The 21,718-nt window shown below is 50.5% G+C and overlaps 2 protein-coding genes and 4 pseudogenes across 2 annotated transcripts; all 6 read right to left on the bottom strand.

Annotated features, from left to right (window-relative positions):
* LOC129129498 (feather beta keratin pseudogene) lies at nt 1-309 on the bottom strand (annotated as a pseudogene).
* Nucleotides 310-3,275: 2,966 nt separating this feature from the next.
* LOC129129695 (feather beta keratin-like) lies at nt 3,276-3,584 on the bottom strand. Its single transcript, XM_054647700.2, has one exon. The coding sequence runs from the start codon at nt 3,582-3,584 to the stop codon at nt 3,276-3,278; it is 309 nt and encodes a 102-aa protein (XP_054503675.2).
* Nucleotides 3,585-9,561: 5,977 nt separating this feature from the next.
* Nucleotides 9,562-9,870, bottom strand: LOC129129644 (feather beta keratin pseudogene; annotated as a pseudogene).
* Nucleotides 9,871-12,656: 2,786 nt separating this feature from the next.
* LOC129129975 (feather beta keratin-like) lies at nt 12,657-12,965 on the bottom strand. Its single transcript, XM_054648133.2, has one exon. The coding sequence runs from the start codon at nt 12,963-12,965 to the stop codon at nt 12,657-12,659; it is 309 nt and encodes a 102-aa protein (XP_054504108.1).
* A 2,941-nt stretch (nt 12,966-15,906) lies between these two features.
* LOC129119552 (feather beta keratin pseudogene) lies at nt 15,907-16,215 on the bottom strand (annotated as a pseudogene).
* A 3,584-nt stretch (nt 16,216-19,799) lies between these two features.
* LOC129129796 (feather beta keratin pseudogene) lies at nt 19,800-20,108 on the bottom strand (annotated as a pseudogene).
* Nucleotides 20,109-21,718: the final 1,610 nt, after the last annotated feature.

Genomic DNA, 21,718 nt, shown 5'->3' on the forward strand with positions numbered 1-21,718 from the left:
TTAGCAGATGTAGCCGCCCCTTCTGCCATAGCAGCCCAGGCCTCCCAGGCCATAGCCAAGGCCAAAGCCAAATCCGCCAGAGATGGGCTGTCCCTGGGCATTGAGCTCAGTGCCCAGAGCAGCGGAGGAGGTAGATCCGACGGCGGTGTTCTGGGGGAAGGAGGTCATGATGGGTCCTGGCAGGGTGACCAGCACAGGGGAAGGGTCGATGATGACGCGGGAATCCTGGCATTGCAGGGCACAGGGCTCGTTGCAGCTGTTGGCCAGCGGGGTGGGTCCGCAGGGACTGCAGCGGTTGTAGCAGGCCATGGCTGTGGTTTGGAGGTGCCTGGAAGAGATGGGATGAGGTTAGACTGGGGTGTGGGTGTGCGTGGGGCAATGATTCAGGAGAGTGAGGTATTGTGGAGTTTGTTGTGGGGCTGTGGGTAGGTGTGAAGGCTGCTGAGGCAGTGGCTGAGCATGGTGGAAGAGAGGGGCCAGGGGTGCAGGAGCAGGAGGGTCAGGGCTTGAGCCTTACCTTGTTGTTGGGCAGGAGCAGGAGGAGAAGGCTTGAGGAGAAGTGTGTGAGGGAGAGAGGCTCTGGACTGGCTTTTATGCTGGTTCTGGAGGGGTGGGACATCCTTGTCCCATGGCTTTGGGGCATTTTGCAGGCCACAGTTCCTGGTTTACTCAGTGTGGTGAGTCCTGAGGTGGGGAATGTTTTCCATCCCCCACCCCTGCAGTGTCATGTCCTACTTTTGATTTTGTGTCCATCTGACCTTGTCAGCAGCTTTTAAATGCAGGTATTACAGACCAAGGGCTGTTGATGATGATGTTTTTTTTGGCAAGATGTGGATGTGTCCAGAGCTTTGGACAGTGGTGTGTCAACAGTGAAGTCACGCAATGTCCCTGGCATGCTGTGGTTTGTGGGTGTCTTGTGGAGAGGGTCCTCATTCCCCCACAGCCATGTCAGGCTCATCTGGGCTTTGCAGCTCTACTGGAGATGTAGGGTGTCCCCTTCCACCACATTCTCTCCCTCCCTGTCCCATGTCTAACATTCTGAACCTTTCTATATGCCAAGCCTTTCCTGCTGGGTATAGCAAAACAATCCCTGTGACACCTTCCCTCCTGTCCAATGTTTTCTATACGTTCATCCATATTTCTTGTCTCAGCTAGGCCCAGCACGGTCACACTTTGGGGTCCCGTTACGGGGCTCTGAGAGAAACACGGAAAGAAAAATGTTTTAAGGATATAGAAAGACTTGATGTTCAGTTGAAGGGACTGTGGACATTTATTTCTCAAAAAAATTGGTCGTCGTTATTCCACTCTAGAGGTACTTGAACAGAAGTTTTAACATTGGTTTTGTGTGTCATAAATTTGTGTGTATTGGTGTGGGGAATATTTTTCTTCCACAATGCTTCAGTGTCATGTCCTGCTCTTGAGGCCGTTTGCACCTGAATTTGGTGTCAGCTTTTAAGTGAGAGTTGGTATTTGGGAGGATTTGCTTGGAATATGTGTGTCTGAATAACCAAGATATTCAACAAATGCCTTGGAATTATATGGGTGTCATTACTGAGGTCATTCTGTGGTACTCGTATCGGTTTCTTTGTGGGTGTGTTGTGAAGAGGGGCCTGATTCTACCGCAGTCATGTCAGGCTGGTTTGGGCTTTGCAGCTGTGCTGTGCGTGAGGAGCTGCCCCTTCCATTGTGGTCATTCCTCCATTAAAGTGTGAGTATTTGAGACCGAAGGCTGGTGTTGATGGTGTGTGTCAAAGGGGACTGAATACGTGACCTGAGTTTAGAGAAGTGTGGAGTCATCAGTGAGGTCAGCTTGTAAACTCCTGGTTTTGTGTTTTGGATATCTTGTGACGAGGGGCCCCAAAGTATCCCAGGTGTGTCAGGCTGGTCTGGGCTTTACATCTATGCCAGGTGTGAGTGCCTGGACTCTTCCATTCCATGTCAGCAGTGGGAGAGTTGCCCCTTCAGCCCGCTGGCAGGTGATGGATTGTCTTGATCACCACTTGGCTTTTCCACCAGTCAGAAGGCCCTCAAGTCTAAGGGTTTAAAGGAACCTTCCAAAGGTCAAACAAGAGAAATACCAAGTTCTGCAACTGGATAGGGATTGCACTGGGCCCGGGATAAAGCTGTGTACTGAGAGTCTGAGAAGTGGCTTTTGTGAGTAGTACCCTGTGGTGCTGATCAAGAACAGAGTGCTCAAAAGGTTGCAGTGGGGCACTACTTCAGTGGTGGGTCACCTGTGTACAAGACAGATTTCAGGAAATTGTTGCTATGAAATTGTGAGAGGTGGCCCTTCCTCTCTTTAGAGCACTGGTGAGATCTCATGTGCAGGGATGTGGACAGTTCTGGCCTCAAGATGTGAAGAAGCACAAGGGGGTAGTGGACAGAAAGCTGTTGAGGGCCACCAGACACTTAAAGGGGCTGGTGGATCTTTTCTCGAGGACAGTCTGAGAGAGCTGAGAGTGTCAGGAGACAAGGCTGGGCAGGGTGGTGACACGAGTGTGTGGGAGCCCAGCTTTTCTCAGCACTGCACACGTGAAGGAAGAGAAGGCACATGCACATTTGAAAATAAAGTGAATACACCATGGGCAAAGAAGGGAAGAGTTTTTCAGTGTGTGTGGATGGTCCAAGAGTGTAAGAGGCAGTGGGGTCCCTCTTCTTGAAGGTCCAAAACTGCACTGGCCATAATCCTGGAAATACTTCTCTTGCTATGGGCCTGCTTGAGGAAGAGGGATGGAAGCATTTGCACTGTGGAGTTCCTGCCCAGGTGGATGCTCTTGTTCCTCTGTTGACGGGGAAGACTTGAGTGCTGGTGTGAAGGGAGTTTTTCAAGTGTATGCTGGCATAGAGTGACTGTGGCAGAGCAGTGCCCATGAGACAATTGGTTTGTCAAAGCTTTTGGCAGATGAGATGATGGTCTTGTGTCATGTTCTGGAAGGTCTCCCCTCTCCCCTGTTTCCCGTGTCAGCGATGGTTGTTTTTGGTGGTGACATATTTGATAAGAAATGTTCTTTGCTCTCTTTCCATCCCACATAATGGTTGTGTGCTGGCATTGCACAGAGTGAGGATGTGAGACCATTAGAATTCAAAAAGAACAGAAAGCAACTCAGTTTGTGATGCAAGAAAACTTTATTGAGGTGAAAGAATGCTGAGAAGGAAGGAGCTGAAGGAATCAGGTATGAGATGGAAGTAGAGAGACCATCAGCGGAGGTGCTTTGCTTGCAGGAGCTGTTGGCAGCAGCCAGAGCTGGTGGTGTCAGGGGTGGTGCTGAGGGCCCTTAGCAGATGTAGCCGCCCCTTCTGCCGTAGCAGCCCAGGCCCCCCAGGCCGTAGCCAAGGCCAAAGCCAAATCCGCCAGAGATGGGCTGTCCCTGGGCATTGAGCTCAGTGCCCAGAGCAGCGGAGGAGGTGGATCCGACGGCGGTGTTCTGGGGGAAGGAGGTCATGATGGGTCCTGGCAGGGTGACCAGCACAGGGGAAGGGTTGATGATGACGCGGGAATCCTGGCATTGCAGGGCACAGGGCTCGTTGCAGCTGTTGGCCAGCGGGGTGGGTCCGCAGGGACTGCAGATGTTGTTGCAGGCCATGGCTGTGGTGTGGAGGTGCCTGGAAGAGAGGGGTGAGGCAGGGAAGTGGCGTGGGAGTGCAAGAAGCAAAGTGTATCCCACGTGAGGGAGTGTGGAGGCTGTTGTGGGGCTGTGGGGAGGCGTGAGCACTGCTGAGGCTGGCGCTGAGTGTGCTGGAAGAGAGGGGCCAGGGGTGCAGGAGCTGGACGGTCAGGGCTTGAAGCTCACCTGGTTGTTGGGCAGGAGCAGGAGGAGACGGCTTGAGGAGAAGTGTGTGAGCGAGAGAGACCTCGGCCGCCTTTTATGCTGGTTCTGGAGGGGTGGGACGGCCTTGTCCCACGGCCTTGGGGCATTTTGCAGGCCACAGTTCCTGGTTTACTCAGAGTAGTGAGTCCTGAGGTGGGGAGTGTTTTTCATCCCACAACTCTGTAGTGTCATGTCCTACTTTTGAGTCCGTGTCCATCTGTCATTGGCGGCAGCTTTAAAATACAAGTAATAGAGACCAAATTCTGTTGATGATGATGATGATGGTTTTTTTGGAAACTGTAGACGTGACCAAAGCTTTGGACCATTGGTTGAGAACAGTGAATACACCCAATGTCCCATGTTCTGTGGTTTGTGGGTGTCGTGTGGAGATGGTCCTCATTCCCCCACAGCCACCTCAGTCTCATCTGGCTTTGCCGCTCTTCAAGGGGATGACGGGTGTCCCCTTCCATTGCATTCTCTCCCTCCCTGTCCCACTGGCAACATTCTAAACATGTCTTTATGTAGGCCTTTCCTGCTGGATATGGCAAAACAATCCCTTTTATTTGGTGTCTGCTGTTATGCTCTGCAATGTCTTGTGTTTTATTCATCTCTAGTGCTCATCTCAGCTGGCCCCAGCTAGGTCACACTGTGGGGTCCCATTGCTACGCTCTGAGTGAAACCTAGAAAGGAAAACTAGTGAAGGATAATAAGATTGCATGTGATGAGTAGTTGGAGCACCTGGGTACATTCAGTCTTCAGAATAATAGTGTTGACTTTTTTACTCTCTCAAGGTACATGTATGAATGTCATTACTTCAGTTTTTTTGAGCCCAGCTGGCTAGTGATGAGCTGGGTACTGTTTTCCTTCCTGCAACTCTGCAATTCCATGTCCTATTCTTGTGCTCGAGTCCATCTGATCTTGGCAGCAGCTTTAAAGTGAGAGTTGGTATTTGGGAGGGTTTGCTTGGAAGTTGCATGTCAGAGAAACCAGAATAAACCACAAATACCTAGGAAAACTGGGATGTCATCAATCTGTTCAGCCCATGGAATAGGTGTGCTTTTGTTTGGGGCTGCGTTTGAGAGAGGGATCTCTTTCATTTGCAGCCTTGTCAGGCTGGTTGGAGCTTTGTGGCTGTGCCAGGAATTGGGACCTGAGCCTTCCAGTGCATTTACTCTCTCCCACCTTGCCTATGGATTTCCAGGGACCCACAATGATAGGTCAATTTTTTCCTCTACAAAACATTTCCAAGTTCAGGTCGTAGAAGATGATGAGGAGCAATTAGAGTTGATTTTAAAAGGCAAAATCCATGTCTTAGTGACCTCTCTGTTAGACACAGGACAAAAGAATCTCACTGTAGATGGGGAGGGAGCCATGGCTGGTATTTACCTTCACTTCTTAGCAACTTCTTTGGCACTGTCTCCCTACTTCATCATCGCAGACTATGCAAGGATGTACAGGTGGTGTAAAGGGTCAGTGAGGTGGACTGCTCTATTCATAAATACTTAAACAACATGATCTGGAGCCTTGTGATCCAATTGTCCAGCTGGAGTCAAACTTTAAATCAAGTAACTCTAGAGTCATTTCCATGACTCCAACACTGTTCAACATGCTCATAAATTATATGAGTTGGTGTGAGGTGGTCTGGGGTCCCCAGGAGAGGAAACTCATAGACTTACAAAACCAAGGCCAGTTCAGGGCTACCAAGATATTTAAAGGGCTGGAAGGATTTTTCAGAGAGGACTCAGAGAGCTGGGACTTCCAGGAGACAAGGCTGAATGTGGGGTTGTTACAAGTCAGCAATGGCACAGGTGAAAAAAGGTGGAATTCCATGGGCAGTGCAGACAAGCCTTTCTTAATGTGAGTTTGGTCACAGAGTGGAAGAGCTGCTGGAGTGTCTGTGTGCAGGGAGATGAAAACCTGCAGTGTCCATGGTTCTGGAAATCCTTCTCTGGTTAGCATTCCTTGAGCACAGAGGATGGAGGCCCTTGCAGCACTTCCTGAGTTTCTCTGAGAGTGGATGATATTGTGAATGTTTGTGTGGTTTGAGAGTTGTGATGGGAGGAGATCTTGTCAAGCATATGCTTGCATGGAGAGACTTAACCAGAGCAGGGAACAGGAAAGCATTGTTGTGTCAAAGCCTTTGGTATGGCAGAAGATGTGACTTTGTCATGTTCTGGATGATCACCATTCAAGCCAGCTTGCTGTGGCAGTCCTGGTTGTCACTTGTTGGGGTTCTACTTGTTAAGGAAGGTGTTGTGCCCCTTTGCCATCCACCCCATGGGTGAGGGTGTGAGTGTTTCAAATTCAAAAAGAAGAGGAGACATGTGAGACTTTGATGCAGGAAAACTTTATTGAGGCATAAGACTTCAAAGGCAAGGGAGAGAATTTGAAGGGATCCAGGGTGAGGTGGAAGTATGGGGACCATCAGCGGAGGTGCTTTGCTTGCAGGAGCTGTGGGCAGAGGCCAGAGCTGGTGGTGTCAGGGGTGGTGCTGAGGGCCCTTAGCAGATGTAGCCGGCCCTTCTGCCATAGCAGCCCAGGTCTCCCAGGCTGTAGCCAAGGCCAAAGCCAAATCCGCCAGAGATGGGCTGTCCCTGGGCATTGAGCTCAGTGCCCAGAGCAGCGGAGGAGGTGGATCCGACGGCGGTGTTCTGGGGGAAGGAGGTCATGATGGGTCCTGGCAGGGTGACCAGCACAGGGGAAGGGTTGATGATGACGCGGGAATCCTGGCATTGCAGGGCACAGGGCTCGTTGCAGCTGTTGGCCAGCGGGGTGGGTCCGCAGGGACTGCAGATGTTGTTGCAGGCCATTGTTGTGGTGTGGAAGGTGCTTGGAAGAGAGAGGGGTGAGGAAGGGCAGGTTTGGGGGAGTTTGAGGTGTGAAGTTTGAGAAGGGCAAGAGAGTATGGGGGCTGTGGAGAGGCGTGAGGGCTGCTGAGGCTGGAGCTTAGGAGGCTGGAAGAGAGGGGCCAGGGGTGCAGGAGCAGTAGGGTCAAGGGCTTGAGACTCACCTTGTAGTCAGCAGGAGCAGGAGGAGAAGGCTTGAGGAGAAGTGTGTGAGGGAGAGAGGCTCTGGACTGGCTTTTATGCTGGTCTGGAAGGGTGGGACAGCCTTGGGGCATTTTGCAGGCCACAATTCATGCTTGTCTCAGCGTGGTGAGTCCTGAGGTGGGGAGAGTTTTGCATCCCACGACTCTGCTGTGTCATGTTCTGCTTTTGAGTCTATGTCCATCTCACCTTGGTGGCAGCTTTAAAATGTGAGTATTAGAGACCAATGGATGTTGATGATGATGTTTTTTTGTAGAGGCATGTAGATGTGACAAAAGCTTAGGATATTGGGGTGTTAACAGTGAAGTCACCTCCTGGACCTGGTGTGCTGAGGTTTGTGGGTGTCTTGTGGAGAGGCTCCTCATTCCCCCACTGCCACGTCAGCCTCATCTGGGCTTTGCAGCTCTTCTGGGGGTGACATGTGTCCTCTTCAATCACATTCTCTCCCTCCCTGGCCCATTGCTAACATTCTGAAACTTTCTATATGCCAAGCCTTTCCTGCTGGGCATAGCAAAACAATCCCTGTGACACCTCACCTGCTGCCCAGTGTCTTGTGTTGGTTCATCTGTAGCACTCATCTCAACTGAGCCCAGCATGGTCACACTGTGGGGTCCCATTGCTGGGCTCTGGGTGAAACCTGGAAAGGAAAAGTGGTGCAGGAAAAGTAGACTTGAGGAGCAGTTAAAGGAACTCTGGACATTTTTTTTAAATGGCAAGGGTTGAACTTATTCCACTCGAGAGGTAATTGAATGGAAATTGTAACATCGTTTTTGTCTGTCTTGGACTTTTTAGCCTTGATGTGGGGAATGTTTTCCTTCCCACAATCCTTGATTGTCATGTCCTGCTCTTGAGGCCGTGTCCATTTGAGCTTGGTGTCAGGTTTTAAATGTGTGGATATTTGGGATGGTTTCTTGGAAAATGTGTGTCAGAGGAACCAAAATACACAACAAAAGCTCAGGAAAATTATGGATGTCATCAGTGAGGTAATTTTATGGCACTTTTGTTCTTTAATTTCTGGGTACGTTATGAAGAGGGGCCCCATTCCTGACTGTAGACGTGTCAGGCTGGTGTGGGCTTTGCCGCTGTGCTGTGCATGAGGAGCTGCCCCTTCCATCATGGTCATTCCTCCTTTAAAGTGTGAGTGCTTGAAACGAAAGTCTGGTGTTGATGGTGTCTGTCAATGAGCACTGAAGACGTGACCAAGATTTGGAGAGGTGGAGTGTCATGAGTGAAGTCAGCCCGTAGAACTCATGGTATTGGGTATGTGGGTGTGTTATTCAGTGGGGCCCCACACTCTCCCAGGTCAGTCAGGCTGGTTTGGGCTTTGCATCTGTGCCAGGTGTGAGTGCCTGGACATTTCCATTCCTTGTCAGCAGTGGGAGAGTTGCCTCCTCAGCGTATTGGCAAATGATGGAGGGTCTGAGGCTTCTCTTGGCTGTTCAATGACTCAGAGGGGCCTCAGGACTGAGGTTTAAAGGAATCTCCCAAAGTTTAGGCAAGAGAAATGAGAAGTTCTGCATCTGGACAGGAATTGCACTTGACCCTGACTCATGCTGTGGGCAGAGATTCTGAAAAGTGTCTTTTCTGAGCAGGACCCTCAGGTGCTGATTGAGAACAGAGTGAAGAGCAGGTTGTTATGGGGAATTCCATCAGTGGGGTGTCACCTGTGTCCAAGAAAGATTTCAGAAACTTGTTGCCATGAAGTCAGGAATAGTGGCCCTTCCTCTCTTTGGAGCACTGGTGAGATCCCTACTGTACAGTGGTGTAGAGAGTTCTGGCCTCCACATGGGAAGAAGCACAAGGGGTTAGTGGACAAAGAGCAGTTGAGGGCCAGCAGATACTCAAGGGGCTGGTGGATCCTTGCTAGTGGAGAGACTGAGTTAGCTGGGACTCTCAGAAGACAAGGCTGGGCAGGGTGATGTCACCACTGTGTGGCAACGCAGCTGTTCTCAGCACTGCTCACATGAAGGGATAGGAGGCACATGCACAATTGAAATGAGATGGAATTCCATAGGCAAGGGAAACAAGAATTTTCCAGTGTGCGTGGAGGGTTCCAGAGTGTAAGAGGCAGTGGGGTCCCTGTTCTTGGAGGTCCAAAACTGAACTGGACATAATGCTGGAAATACTGCTCCTGCTGGGCCTGCTTAAGTAATGGGGATGGAAGCATTTGAACTGTGGAGTTCCTGCCCAAGTGCATGATATTATTCCTCTGTTTACAGGGAGGACTCAAGAGTACTGCTGGGAAGAGAATTTTTCAAGTGTATGCTGGCATAATGTGATTTTGGTAGAGCAGTGCCCAGGAGAGAATTGTTGTGTCCAAGCCTTTGGTAGATGAGGTGATGGCTTTGTGTCATGTTCTGGAAACTTCGCCCTTCTCTCCTGTTTCCCATGTCAGCATTGGTTGTTCCTGGTGGGGAAATATTTGCTAAGAAATGTTCTTTGCTCTCTTTCCATCCAATACTATGGCTGAGTGCTGGCATGGCACAGGGTGAGGATGTGAGATCATTGGAATTCAAAAAGAAGAGGAAGCAACTCAGGTTGTGATACAAGAAAAATTTATTGAAGTGAAAGAATGATGGGAAAGAAGAAGCTGAATGTATCAGGTGTGAGGTAGAAGTAGAGAGACCATCAGCCAAGGTGCTTTGCCTGCAGGAGCTGTTGGCAGAGGCCAGAGCTGGTGGTGTCAGGGGTGGTGCTGAGGGCCCTTAGCAGATGTAGCCGCCCCTTCTGCCATAGCAGCCCAGGCCTCCCAGGCCGTAGCCAAGGCCAAAGCCAAATCCGCCAGAGATGGGCTGTCCCTGGGCATTGAGCTCAGTGCCCAGAGCAGCGGAGGAGGTGGATCCGACGGCGGTGTTCTGGGGGAAGGAGGTCATGATGGGTCCTGGCAGGGTGACCAGCACAGGGGAAGGGTTGATGATGACGCGGGAATCCTGGCATTGCAGGGCACAGGGCTCGTTGCAGCTGTTGGCCAGCGGGGTGGGTCCGCAGGGACTGCAGCGGTTGTTGCAGGCCATGGGTGTGGTGTGGAGGGTGCCTGGAAGAGAAGGAATGAGTTTAGACAGGGTTGTGGGCATGCGAGGGGCAGTGATGCAGGAAGTGAGGGAGTGTGGAGGCTGTTGTGGGGATGTGGGGAGGCGTGAGGTCTGCTGTGGCTGGGGCTTTGCGTGCTGGAAGAGAGGGGCCAGGAGTGCAGGAGCAGGAGGGTCGGGGCTTGAGGCTTACCTTGTTGTTGGCAGGAGCAGGAGGAGAAGGCTTGAGGAGAAGTGTATGCGGGAGAGAGGCTCTGGGCTGGCTTTTATGCTGGTTCTGGAGGGGCGGGTCAGCCTTGTTCCATGGCCTTGGGGAATTTTGCAGGCCACAGTTTCTGATTGGCTCATAGTGGTGAGTCATGAGGTGGGGAGTGTTTTTCATCTGTAACTCTACAGTGTCATGTCCAGCTTTTTAGTGTGTGTCTATCTGACCTCAGAAACTTTAAATGCAAGTATTAGAGACCAAAGGATGTTGATGGTGATGTTTTTTGTGGAGTGGTGTGGATGTGACCAAAGCTTTGGACAATGGAGTGTCAACAGTGAGGTCTCCCAATGTCCCATGTTTGCTGTGGTTTGTGGGTGTCTTGTGGAGTGGGTCCTCATTCCCCCACAGCCACGTTAGGACCTTCTGGGCTTTGCAACTCTTCTGCGGCTGACAGGTGTCCCCTTCAATCATATCTCTCCCTCCCTGTCCATTGCCAACATTCTAAACCTCTTTAGGTATCAGGCCTCTCCTGCTGGATATTGGAAAACAATCCCTGTGGTTTGGGGTCTCTTGTCTGGTCCTGTAATATCTTCTGTTAATTCATCATTAGCGCTCATCTCAGCTGGTCCCAGGTAGGTTACACTGTGGGGGTCCCATTGCTGCGCTCTGAGTGGCACCTTGAAAGGAAACCTAGTGAAGGATAAGATGATGTCTGTGGAACCCTTGAAGGACCTGAATACATTCAGTTTTCAGAAGAAATGTATTGACCTTTTTACTCTCTCAAGGTACCTGAATGGAAATCAGGATATCAGTTTTTTGTAGCCCAGCCTGACGAGTCATGAGTTCCTTCCTGCAACTCTACAATTCCAAGTCCTGCTCTTCTGAGCATGTCCATCTCACCTTGGCATCAGCTTTAAAGTGTGAGTTGGTATTTGGAAGGATTTACTTGGTGGATGCCTGTAAGAGAAACCCAAATAAACCACAAATGCCTCTGAAAGTTGGGATGTCATCAATGAGTTCAACCTATGGGACAGGTGTGTTTTGGTTTGTGGCTGCATTTGAGAGAGGGACCCCATTTCTTTACAGCCCTGTCAGGCTGCTCTGGGCTTGGTGGCTGTGCAAGGCAGTAGACCTGCCCTTTCCAGTGCATTTACTCCCTCCCTCCTTCCCATGGCTTTCCAGGGACCCTGTCCCTGAACTCAAGGATGGGACAATTTTTTCCCCTACAAAGCGTTTCCTCGTGCAGATCATACAAGGTGATGTTGGGCAGTTAGAGTTGAATTTGGAGGGCAAAATCATGTCTTAGTGACCTCTGTTTTCCATACAGAAAGAAAGAATTTTACTGTGGGTGATGAGGGAGCTATGGCTGGTGTTTACCTCCACCTCTTAGCAATGTCTTTGGCAGTGTCTCCTACTTCATCATCCCAGACCATGCAAGGACGTACAGGTGGTGTAAAGGGTCAGTGATGTGGACTGCTCTATTTATATAATATTTAAACAATGTGACCTGGAGCCTTGTGATGCAAAGTCAAGCTGGAGTTGAAATCCAAATGAAGTAGCTCAGTAGTTGTATCTCTGTGGCTAACTCTTTTCAACATCCTCAAAAATGACATGAGTCAGTGTGAGAAGTTCTGGGGCTCCCCAGGGGAGGAGGCCCACAGACTTAGTGAAACAAGGTCAGTTCAGGACTACCAAAATATTTAAAGGGCTGAAAGGGTTTTTCATAGAGAACTTAAATAGCTGGGACTTCCAGGAAACCAGACTGGATGGGGCTTGTTACCAGTGTGTGTAAATCCCGGATGGCAGGGAATGAAGCCGAGGGATTACATCTCTTCTCAGTGCTGCACATGTGAAGGAAAAGTCAGCAATGGCACAAGTAAAAACAGATGGAATTCCAAGGGCTGAGCAGACAAGCCTTTCTTAGTGTGAGGTTGGTCACAAAGTGGAAGAGGTGCAGGAGTTTATTTGTCCAGAGAGATGAAAACCTGAAGTGTCCATGGTTCTGGAAATCCTTCCCTGGGTAGCCTTCCTTGAGCAGAGGGGATGGAAACCCTTGCAGCACTTTCTGAGTTTCTCTGAAAGTGAAGGATATTGTGATTGTTTGTGTGGTTTGAGAGTTGTGATGGGAGGAGATTTTGTCAAGCATATGCTTGCATGGAGAGACTTAACCAGAGCAATGAGCAGGAGAGCATTGTTTTGTCAAAGCCTTTGGAATAGCAGGAGATGTGATTTTGTCATATTCTGGATGATTATGATTCAACCCAGCTTCCTGTGGCAGTCCTGGTTGTTACTGTTGGGGTTCTACTTGTTTAGGAAGGTGTTGTGCCCCTTTGCCATCCAGCCAAGGGTGAGGGTGTGAGAGTTTTGGAATTCAAATGAAGAGGAGACATGTGAGGGTTTGATGCAGGAAAACTTTATTGACGAAAAAGCATTAAAAGGCACAGGAGAGAATTTAAGGGATCCAGAGTGTGGTGGAAGTAGAGGGACCATCAGCGGAGGTGCTTTGCTTGCAGGAGCTGTTGGCAGAGGCCAGAGCTGGTGGTGTCAGGGGTGGTGCTGAGGGCCCTTAGCAGATGTAGCCGCCCCTTCTGCCATAGCAGCCCAGGCCTCCCAGGCCGTAGCCAAGGCCAAAGCCAAATCCGCCAGAGATGGGCTGTCCCTGGGCATTGAGCTCAGTGCCCAGAGCAGCGGAGGAGGTGGATCCGACGGCGGTGCTCTGGGGGAAGGAGGTCATGATGGGTCCTGGCAGGGTGACCAGCACAGGGGAAGGGTTGATGATGACGCGGGAATCCTGGCATTGCAGGGCACAGGGCTCGTTGCAGCTGTTGGCCAGCGGGGTGGGTCCGCAGGGACTGCAGCGGGTGTTGCAGGCCATGGGTGTGGTTTGGAGGATGCCTGGAAGAGAAGGAATGAATTTAGACAGGGTTGCGGGCATGCGAGGGGCAGTGATGCTGGAGAGTGAGGGAGTGTGGAGGCTGTTGTGGGGCTGTGGGGAGGCGTGAGGTCATCTGAGCCTGGGGCTTTGCGTGCTGGAAGAGAGGGGCCAGGAGTGCAGGAGCAGGAGGGTCGGGGCTTGAGGCTTACCTTGTTGTTGGCAGGAGCAGGAGGAGAAGGCGTGAGGAGAAGTGTGTGAGGGAGAGAGGCTCTGGGCTGTCTTTTATGCTGGTTCTGGAGGGGCGGGACAGTCTTGTCCCTTGGCCTTGGGGCATTTTGCAGGCCACAGTTTCTGGTTAGCTCATAGTGGTGAGTCATGAGGTGAGGAGTGTTCTTCATCCCACAGCTCAGCAATGTCATGTCCTACTTTTGACTCTGTGTCCATCTGACATTGGCGGCAGCTTTTAAATGCAAGTATTAGAGACCAAGGGCGGTGCATGAGGATGTTTTTTGTGGAGGGCTGTGTACGTGAGCTTTGGGCAGTGGGGTGCCCACAGTGAAGTCACGCAATATCCCATGTGTGCTGTGGTTTGTGTGTGTCTTGTGGAGAGGGTCCTCATTTCCCCACAGCCATGTCAGGCTCATCTGGGCTTTGCAGCTCTTCTGGAGATGAAGGGTGTCCCCTTCCATCCCATTCCCTCCCTCCCTGTCCCTTTGCCAACATTCTAAACCTGTGTATATGCCAGGCCTTTCCTGCTGCATATGGGAGAACAATCCCTGTGATCCCTTTTCTGCTCTCCGATGTCTTTTGTTTGTTCTTCCTGTGGCACTTGTCTTAGCAGGATCCAACATGGTCACACTGTGGGATCCCATTGCTGGGCTCTGAGTGAAACCTGGAAAGGAAGCCTGGTGAAGGATAAGAAGAAGATGTGAGGAGCAGTTGGAGGAACTACAGGCTTTCACTTTTCAGAAAAAGATGGTCGACCTTGTTACTCAGTAGAGGTACTAGAGGAAAAATTTTACCATTGGTTTTGCCTGGCATAGACTTGCACGTTGTGATGTGGGGAGTGTTTTCTTTCACATAATCCTTCAGTGTCAGGTCCTGGTCTTGATGCCATTTCCATCTGACCTTGACAGCAGTGTTTAAGTGAGTTGGAATTTGGGAGGATTTTCTTGCAAGATGTGTGTCAGAGAAACCAGAATATACAACAAAAGCCTAGGAACAATATGGGTGTCATCAATGAGGTCATTCTGTGGCACTCGTGTTGTCTACTTTGTGTGTGTGCTGTGAATTTGGGCCCCATTCCACCACAGTCACGTCAGACTGGTCTGGCCTTTGCAGCTGTGCTTTGCATGAGGAGCTGCCCCTTCCATCAGAGCCATTCCTCCTTTAACATGTTGATGGTGTGTGTAAAAGAGACTGAAGATGTGACCAAGATGTGGAGAGGTGGGTTGTCATCCGTGAGGTCATCCCATGGAACTCATGGTTTTGGGGTTTTTGTGTGTGTGTTGTGAAGAGGGGCCCTAAACTATCCCAGGTGTGTCAGGCTGGTCTGGGCTTTGCATCTGTGCCAGGTGTGAGCACCTGGACTCTTCCATTGCATGTTGGCAGTTGGAGATTTGAGTTGCCTCCTCAGTGAGCTGGCAGATGATGGAGTCTCTGAGCCCCCACTTGGCTATTCCACAAGTTAGAAGCACCTTAAGACTAAGGGTTAAAGGAATGTCCTGCATTTCAAGAGTAGAATATGTGAAGTTCTGGATCTGGACAGGAATTCCATTGGGCCCTGGCTCATGCTGTGGGCAGAGAGTCTGAAAAGTGGCTTTTGTGAGCAGGAGCCTGTGGTGCTGATGGAGAACACAGACCAGAAGGTTGCAGTGAGGAGTTACTTTAGTGGGGTATCACCGGTGTCCAAGACAGATTTCAGGAAATTGTTGCCATGAAGTTGTGAGACGTGGCCCCTCCTCTCTTTAGAGCACTGGTGAGTTTCTGTGAGGAGTGCTATGGACAGTTCTGGCCTCAACAGCTGAAGAAGCACAAGGGGGGAGTGAATGAAGAGAGGTTGTGGGCCAGCAGATAGTGCAAGGGCTGGAGAATCTTTGCTAGAGGCGAGGCTGAGAGTGCTGGGACTCTCAGGAGACAAGGCTGGGCAGAGGACTGTCACCAGTGTCCGGGAGCCCAGCTGTTCTCAACAGTGCACACATGAAGGGAAAGGGGGTCCATGCACGAGTGAAAATAGATGGAATTCCATGGGCAGAGGAAGGAAGGATTGTTCAGTATGTGTGGATTGTCCCAGAGTGTAAGAGACAAAGGGGTCCATCTTCTTGGAGGTCCAAAATTGAACTGGCCATAATCCTGGAAATCCTGCTCCTGCCAGGTCTGCTTGAGCATAGGTAATGGAAGCACTTGCTCTCGAGATTTCCTGCCCAAGTGGATGCTCTTGTTCCTCTGTCCACGGGGAGGACTCAAGAGTGCTGCTGGGAAGAGAATTTTTCAAGTGTCTGCTGGCATAGAGTGACTTTGTCATAGCAGTGCCCAGGAGAGAATTGTTGTGTCCAAGCCTTTGGTAGATGAGGGGATGGACTTGTGTCATGTTCTGGAAGGTCCACTACTCTTCCCTGTTTTCCATGTCAGCGTTGGTTATTCCTGGTGAGGACATATTTGGTAAGAAATGTTCTTTGCTCCCTTTCCATCCCACATAATGGTTGAGTGCTGGCATTGCACAGAGTGAGGATGTGAGACCATTGGAATTCAAAAAGAAGAGGAAGCAACTCAGGTTTTGATGCAAGAACAATTTATTGAATACAAATAGGGATGAGAAGGAAGGAGCTGAAGGAATCAGGTGTGAGGTAAAAGTATAGAGGCTGTCAGCAAATTTGCTTTGCTTGCAGGAGCTGTTGGCAGAGGCCAGAGCTGGTGGTGTCAGGGGTGGTGCTGAGGGCCCTTAGCAGATGTAGCCGCCCCTTCTGCCATAGCAGCCCAGGCCTCCCAGGCTGTAGCCAAGGCCAAAGCCAAATCCGCCAGAGATGGGCTGTCCCTGGGCATTGAGCTCAGTGCCCAGAGCAGCGGAGGAGGTGGATCCGACGGCGGTGTTCTGTGGGAAGGAGGTCATGATGGGTCCTGGCAGGGTGACCAGCACAGGGGAAGGGTCGATGATGACGCGGGAATCCTGGCATTGCAGGGCACAGGGCTCGTTGCAGCTGTTGGCCAGCGGGGTGGGTCCACAGGGACTGCAGCGGGTATTGCAGGCCATGAGTGTGGTGTGGAGGATGCCTGGAAGAGAAAGAATGAATTTAGACAGGGTTGTGGGGGTGTGAGGGGCAGTGATGCTGGAGAGTGAGGGAGTGTGGAGGCTGTTGTGGGGCTTTGGGGAGGCGTGAGGTCTGCTGAGGCTGGGGCTTTGTGAGCTGGAAGAGAGGGGCCAGGGGTGCAGGAGCAGGAGGGTCAGGGCTTGAGGCTTACCTTGTTGTTGGGCAGGAGCAGGAGGAGAAGGCTTGAGGAGAAGTGTGTGAGGGAGAGAGGCTCTGGGCTGTCTTTTATGCTGGTCCTGGAGGGGTGGGACAGCCTTGTCCCATGGCCTTGGGGCATTTTGCAGGCCACAGTTCCTGGTTGAATCAGTGTCGTGAGTCCTGAGGTGGGGAATGTTTTCCATCCCCCACCTCTGCAGTGTCATGTTCTACTATTGCATCCATGTCCATCTGTCCTTCTCAGCAGCTTTTAAATGCAGGTATTAGAGACCAAGGGCTGTTGATGAAGATGTTTTTTTGGCAGGATGTGGATGTGACCAGAGCTTTGGACAGTGGGGTGTCAACAGTGAAGTCACACAATGTCCCTGGCGTGCTGTGATTTGTGGGTGTCTTGTGGAGAGGGTCCTCATTCCCTCACAGCCATGTCAGGCTCATCTGTGCTTTGCAGCTGTACTGGAGATGAAGGATGTCCCCTTGAATCACATTCTCTCCCTCCCTGTCCCATTTCTGACATTCTAAACCTGTGTATCTGCCAGGCCTTTCCTGCTGGATATGGGAGAACAATCCCTGTATCACCTTCCCTGCTGTGCAATGTCTTGTCTGGGTTCATCCGTAGTGCTCGTCTCAGCTAGGCCCAGCACGGTCACACTGTGTGGTCCTGTTACGGGGCTCTGAGAGAAACATAGAAAGGAAAATGTTTGAAAGATTTAGAAAGACTTGATGTTCAGTTGAAGGAACTGTGGACATTTATTTTTCAAAAAAATTGGTTGACGTTATTCCACTCTAGAGGTACTTGAACAGAAGTTTAACATGGCTTTTGTGTGTCATAGATTTGTGCGTGGTGATGTGGGGAATGTTTTTCTTCCCACAATCCTTCAGTGTCATGTCCTGCTCTTGAGGCCGATTCCATCTGAACTTGGTGTCAGCTTTTAAGTGAGAGTTGGTATTTGGGAGCATTTGCTTGGAATATGTGTGTCTGAATAACCAAGATATACAACAAATGCCTTGGAATTATATGGGTGTCATTACTGAGGTCATTCTGTGGCACTCGTATAGGTTTCTTTGTGGGTGTGTTGTGAAGAGGGGCCCAATTCCACCACAGTCATGTCAGGCTGTTTTGGCTTTGCCACTGTGCTGTGCCTGAAGAGCTGCCTCTTCCATTGTGGTCATTCCTCCTTTAAAGTGTGAGTATTTGAGACCAAAGGCTGGTGTTGATGGTGTGTGTCAAAGGGGACTGAATACGTCACCAGAGTTTAGAGAAATGGGGAGTCATCAGTGAGGTCAGCCTGTAGAACTCCTGGTTTTGGGTTTTTGTTTGTGTTGTGAAGAGGGGCCCCAAAGTATCCCAGGTGTGTCAGGCTGGTCTGGGCTTCGCCTCTGTGCCAGATGTGTGCACCTGTAATCTTCTCTTCCATGTGGGCAGTTGTTGAGTTGGGTTGCCTCCTTAGTGAGCTGGCAGATTGTGGAGTATCTGAGGCACCACTTGGCTGTTCCACCCAAGAGAGCAGGAGACTGCGGGTTCATGGAATCTCCCAAAGGTAAAGCAAGGGGAATGAGAAGTTCTCTATCTGGACAGGAATTGCTCTAGGCCCTGAATAATGCTGTGGGCAAAGAGTCTGAAAAGTGGCTTTCCTGAGCAGGACCCTGTGGTGCTGATGGAGAACAGGTAGACCAGGAGATTGCAGTGGGGCATTACTTCTGTCCGTGTCATCTGTGTCCAAGACAGATTTCAGAAAATTGTTGCCATGAAGTCATGAGAGGTGGCCCTTCCTCTCTTTAGAGCGCTGGAGAGTTCCCATGTGGGGTGGTGTGGACAGTTCTGGCCTCAAGATGTGAAGTACATGGGGATAGTGGACAAAGGCCAGTTGAGGGCCACCAGATACTAAAGGGCCTGGAGGATCCTTGCTAGAAAACGCACTAAGAGAGCTGGGATTCTCAGGAGACAAGGCTGGACAAATGGGGTCACCAGTGTGTGGGAGCCCAGCTGTTGTCAGCATTGCAGACATGAAGGAATAGAAGGCAGGTGCACAAGTGAAAACAAATTGAATAGCATGGGCAAAGGAAGCAAGAATTTTTCAGTTAGTATGGATGTTCATGGAGTGTAAGAGACAATGGGTTCCTGTCCGGTCCGGCTGTCTGTCTCAGCACGGACACGGGTAGGGTGGTTCTTGGGTGGCACGCATTTCAAAGGACGAGTCTGGACTCTTCAGCTTTTCGATCTTCAGATTGTTTATTGTTTCTTATCTACAAAATTTTCTGTCTGCCCAACAGAGGTCTGATCTGCAAGGCAGCCAAGAGCACTCTGACCACCCACGGGGCGGTCATGTCTTTTTATACTAAAATCTATGTACATGATATTTACCTTTATTTTCCAATACTTTTCACCCATGTTGGCAAGTGCACCTTCACCATAAACCAATCCCCAAGTGCCAACATCACCACAGAAGATGGAAGACAAGAAGAAGAAAGAAGAAGGGCGAGACACGCCCTGATCCCTCCATCTTGTCTCCATAACCCCCCTGTACCAAAAACCTTAAATTTTATATTTCACCCTATAAATGTGTCCCTTTTACACCCTTCACTCTAAAGTGATTCTCATGTCCTCAAACTGCTGTCACTTCTGTGGATGGATCAAAATCAAGCCACCAAACACTCTTGGCAACATTCCAGGATTTCTGAGACCCCCAAGGGTTCTCTCGGTAACTCTGGACATACGGAGTGATGTGCGGAGTTCCCACAGGTTCCCTCATCTTGGAGGTCCAAAACTGAACTGCACATAATCCTGGAAATCCTGCCCCTCCTGAGTCTGCTTGAGCAGGGAGGATGGAAGCATTTGAACTGTGGAGTTCCTGCCCAAGTGCATGATGTTATTTCTCTGTTCCTAGGGAGGACTCAAGAGTGCTGCTGGGAAGAGAATTTTTCAAGTCTATGCTGGCATAGTGTGACGTTGTCAGAGCAGTGCCCAGGAGAGAATTGTTGTGCCAAAGCCTTTGGTAGATGAAGCGAGGGCCTTGTGTCATGTTCTGGAAGGTCTCCCCTCTCCCCTGCTTCCCATTTCAGCATTGGTTGTTTTTGGTGGTGACATATTTGGCAAGAAATGTTCTTTGCTCCCTTTCCATCCCACATAATGGTTAAGTGCTGGTATTGCACAGGATGAGGAGGTGAGATTCTTGGAATTCAAAAAGAACAGAAAGCAACTCAGTTTGTGGTGCAAGAAAAATTTATTGAAGTGAAAGAATGATGGGAAAGAAGAAGCTGGAGGAATCAGGTGTGAGATGGAAGTAGAGAGACCATCAGCGGAGGTGCTTTGCTTGCAGGAGCTGTTGGCAGAGGCCAGAGCTGGTGGTGTCAGGGGTGGTGCTGAGGGCCCTTAGCAGATGTAGCCGGCCCTTCTGCCATAGCAGCCCAGGCCTCCCAGGCCGTAGCCAAGGCCAAAGCCAAATCCGCCAGAGATGGGCTGTCCCTGGGCATTGAGCTCAGTGCCCAGAGCAGCGGAGGAGGTGGATCCGACGGCGGTGTTCTGGGGGAAGGAGGTCATGATGGGTCCTGGCAGGGTGACCAGCACAGGGGAAGGGTTGATGATGACGCGGGAATCCTGGCATTGCAGGGCACAGGGCTCGTTGCAGCTGTTGGCCAGCGGGGTGGGTCCGCAGGGACTGCAGATGTTGTTGCAGGCCATGGGTGCGGTGTGGAGGGTTCCTGGAAAAGAGAGGGGAGAGGCAGGGCAGGGGTTTGGTTGTTATGGGCGGTGATGCAGGAGGGTGAGGGAGTGTGGAGGTTGTTGTGGGTCTGTGGGGAAGCGTGAAGGCTGCTGATGTTTGCGCTGAGCGTGCTGGAAGAGAGCGGCCAGGAGTGCAGGAGCAGGAGGATCCAGGCTTGAAGCTCACCTGGTTGTTGGCAGGGGCAGGAGGAGAAGGCGTGAGGAGAAGTGTGTGAGAGAGAGAGGCTCTGGGCCGGCTTTTATGCTGGTTCTGGAGGGGTGGGACAGCTTTGTCCTATGGCCTTGGGGCATTTTGCAGGCCATATTTCCTGGTTGACTCAGCATGGTGAGGCCTGAGGAGTGGAGTGTTTTGTTTTGTGCAGCTCTTCAGTGTCATGTTCTGCTTTTGATTCTGTCTCCATCTGACCTTGTCAGCAGCTTTTAAATGCAAGTATTAGAAACCAAGGGCTGTTGATGAAGATGTTTTTTGTGGAGGCCTCTGGACATGACCAGAGCTTGGGACTGTGGGGTGTCAACAGTGAAGTCACACAATGTTCCTGGTGTGCTGTGGTTTGTGTGTGTCCTGTGGAGAGGGTCCTCATTCCCTCACAGCCGTATCAGGCTCATCTGGGCTTTGCGGCTCTTCTGGAAATGATGGGTCGCCCCTTCGGTCATGTTCTCTACCTCCCTGTCCCATTTCTGACATTCTAAACCTGTGTATATGCCAGGCCTTTCCTGCTGGATATGGAAGAACAATCCCTGTGACACCTTCCCTGCTGTGCAATGTCTTGTGTGGGTTCATCCGTAGTGCTTGTCTCAACTGGGCCCAGCACTGTCACACTTTGGGGTCCCATTATGGGGCTCTGAGAGAAACATGGAAAGAAAAATGTTTGAAGGCTATAGAAAGACTTGATGTTCAGTTGAAGGAACTGTGGACCTTTATTTTTCAAAAAAAATTGGTTGACGGTATTCCACTCTAGAGGTACTTGAACAGAAGTTTTAACATGGCTTTTGTGTGTCTTAGATTTGTGTGTTGTGATGTTGGGAAAGTTTTTCTTCCCACAATCCTTTAGTGTCATGTCCTGCTCTTGAGGCCATTTCCATCTGAACTTGGTGTCACCTTTTAAGTGAGAGTTGGTTTCTGGGAGGATTTGCTTGGAATATGTTTGTCTGAATAACCAAGATATACAAGAAATGCCTTGGAATTATATGGGTGTCATTACTGAGGTCATTCTGTGGCACTCGTATAGGTTTCTTTGTGGGTGTGTTGTGAAGAGGGGCCCAATTCCACCACAGTCATGTCAGGCTGTTTTGGCTTTGCCACTGTGCTGTGCCTGAAGAGCTGCCCCTTCCATTGTGGTCATTCCTCCTTTAAAGTGTGAGTATTTGAGACCAAAGGCTGGTGTTGATGGTGTGTGTCAAAGGGGACTGAATACGTGACCAGAGTTTAGAGAAGTGTGGAGTCATCAGTGAGGTCAGCCTGTAGAACTCCTGGTTTTGGGTTTTTGTTTGTGTTGTGAAGAGGGGCCCCAAAGTATCCCAGGTCAGTCAGGATGGTCTGGGCTTTGCATCTGTGCCACGTGTGAGTG

This window comes from Agelaius phoeniceus, chromosome 1, assembly GCF_051311805.1.
Source record: "Agelaius phoeniceus isolate bAgePho1 chromosome 1, bAgePho1.hap1, whole genome shotgun sequence".
Lineage (NCBI taxonomy): Eukaryota > Metazoa > Chordata > Aves > Passeriformes > Icteridae > Agelaius > Agelaius phoeniceus.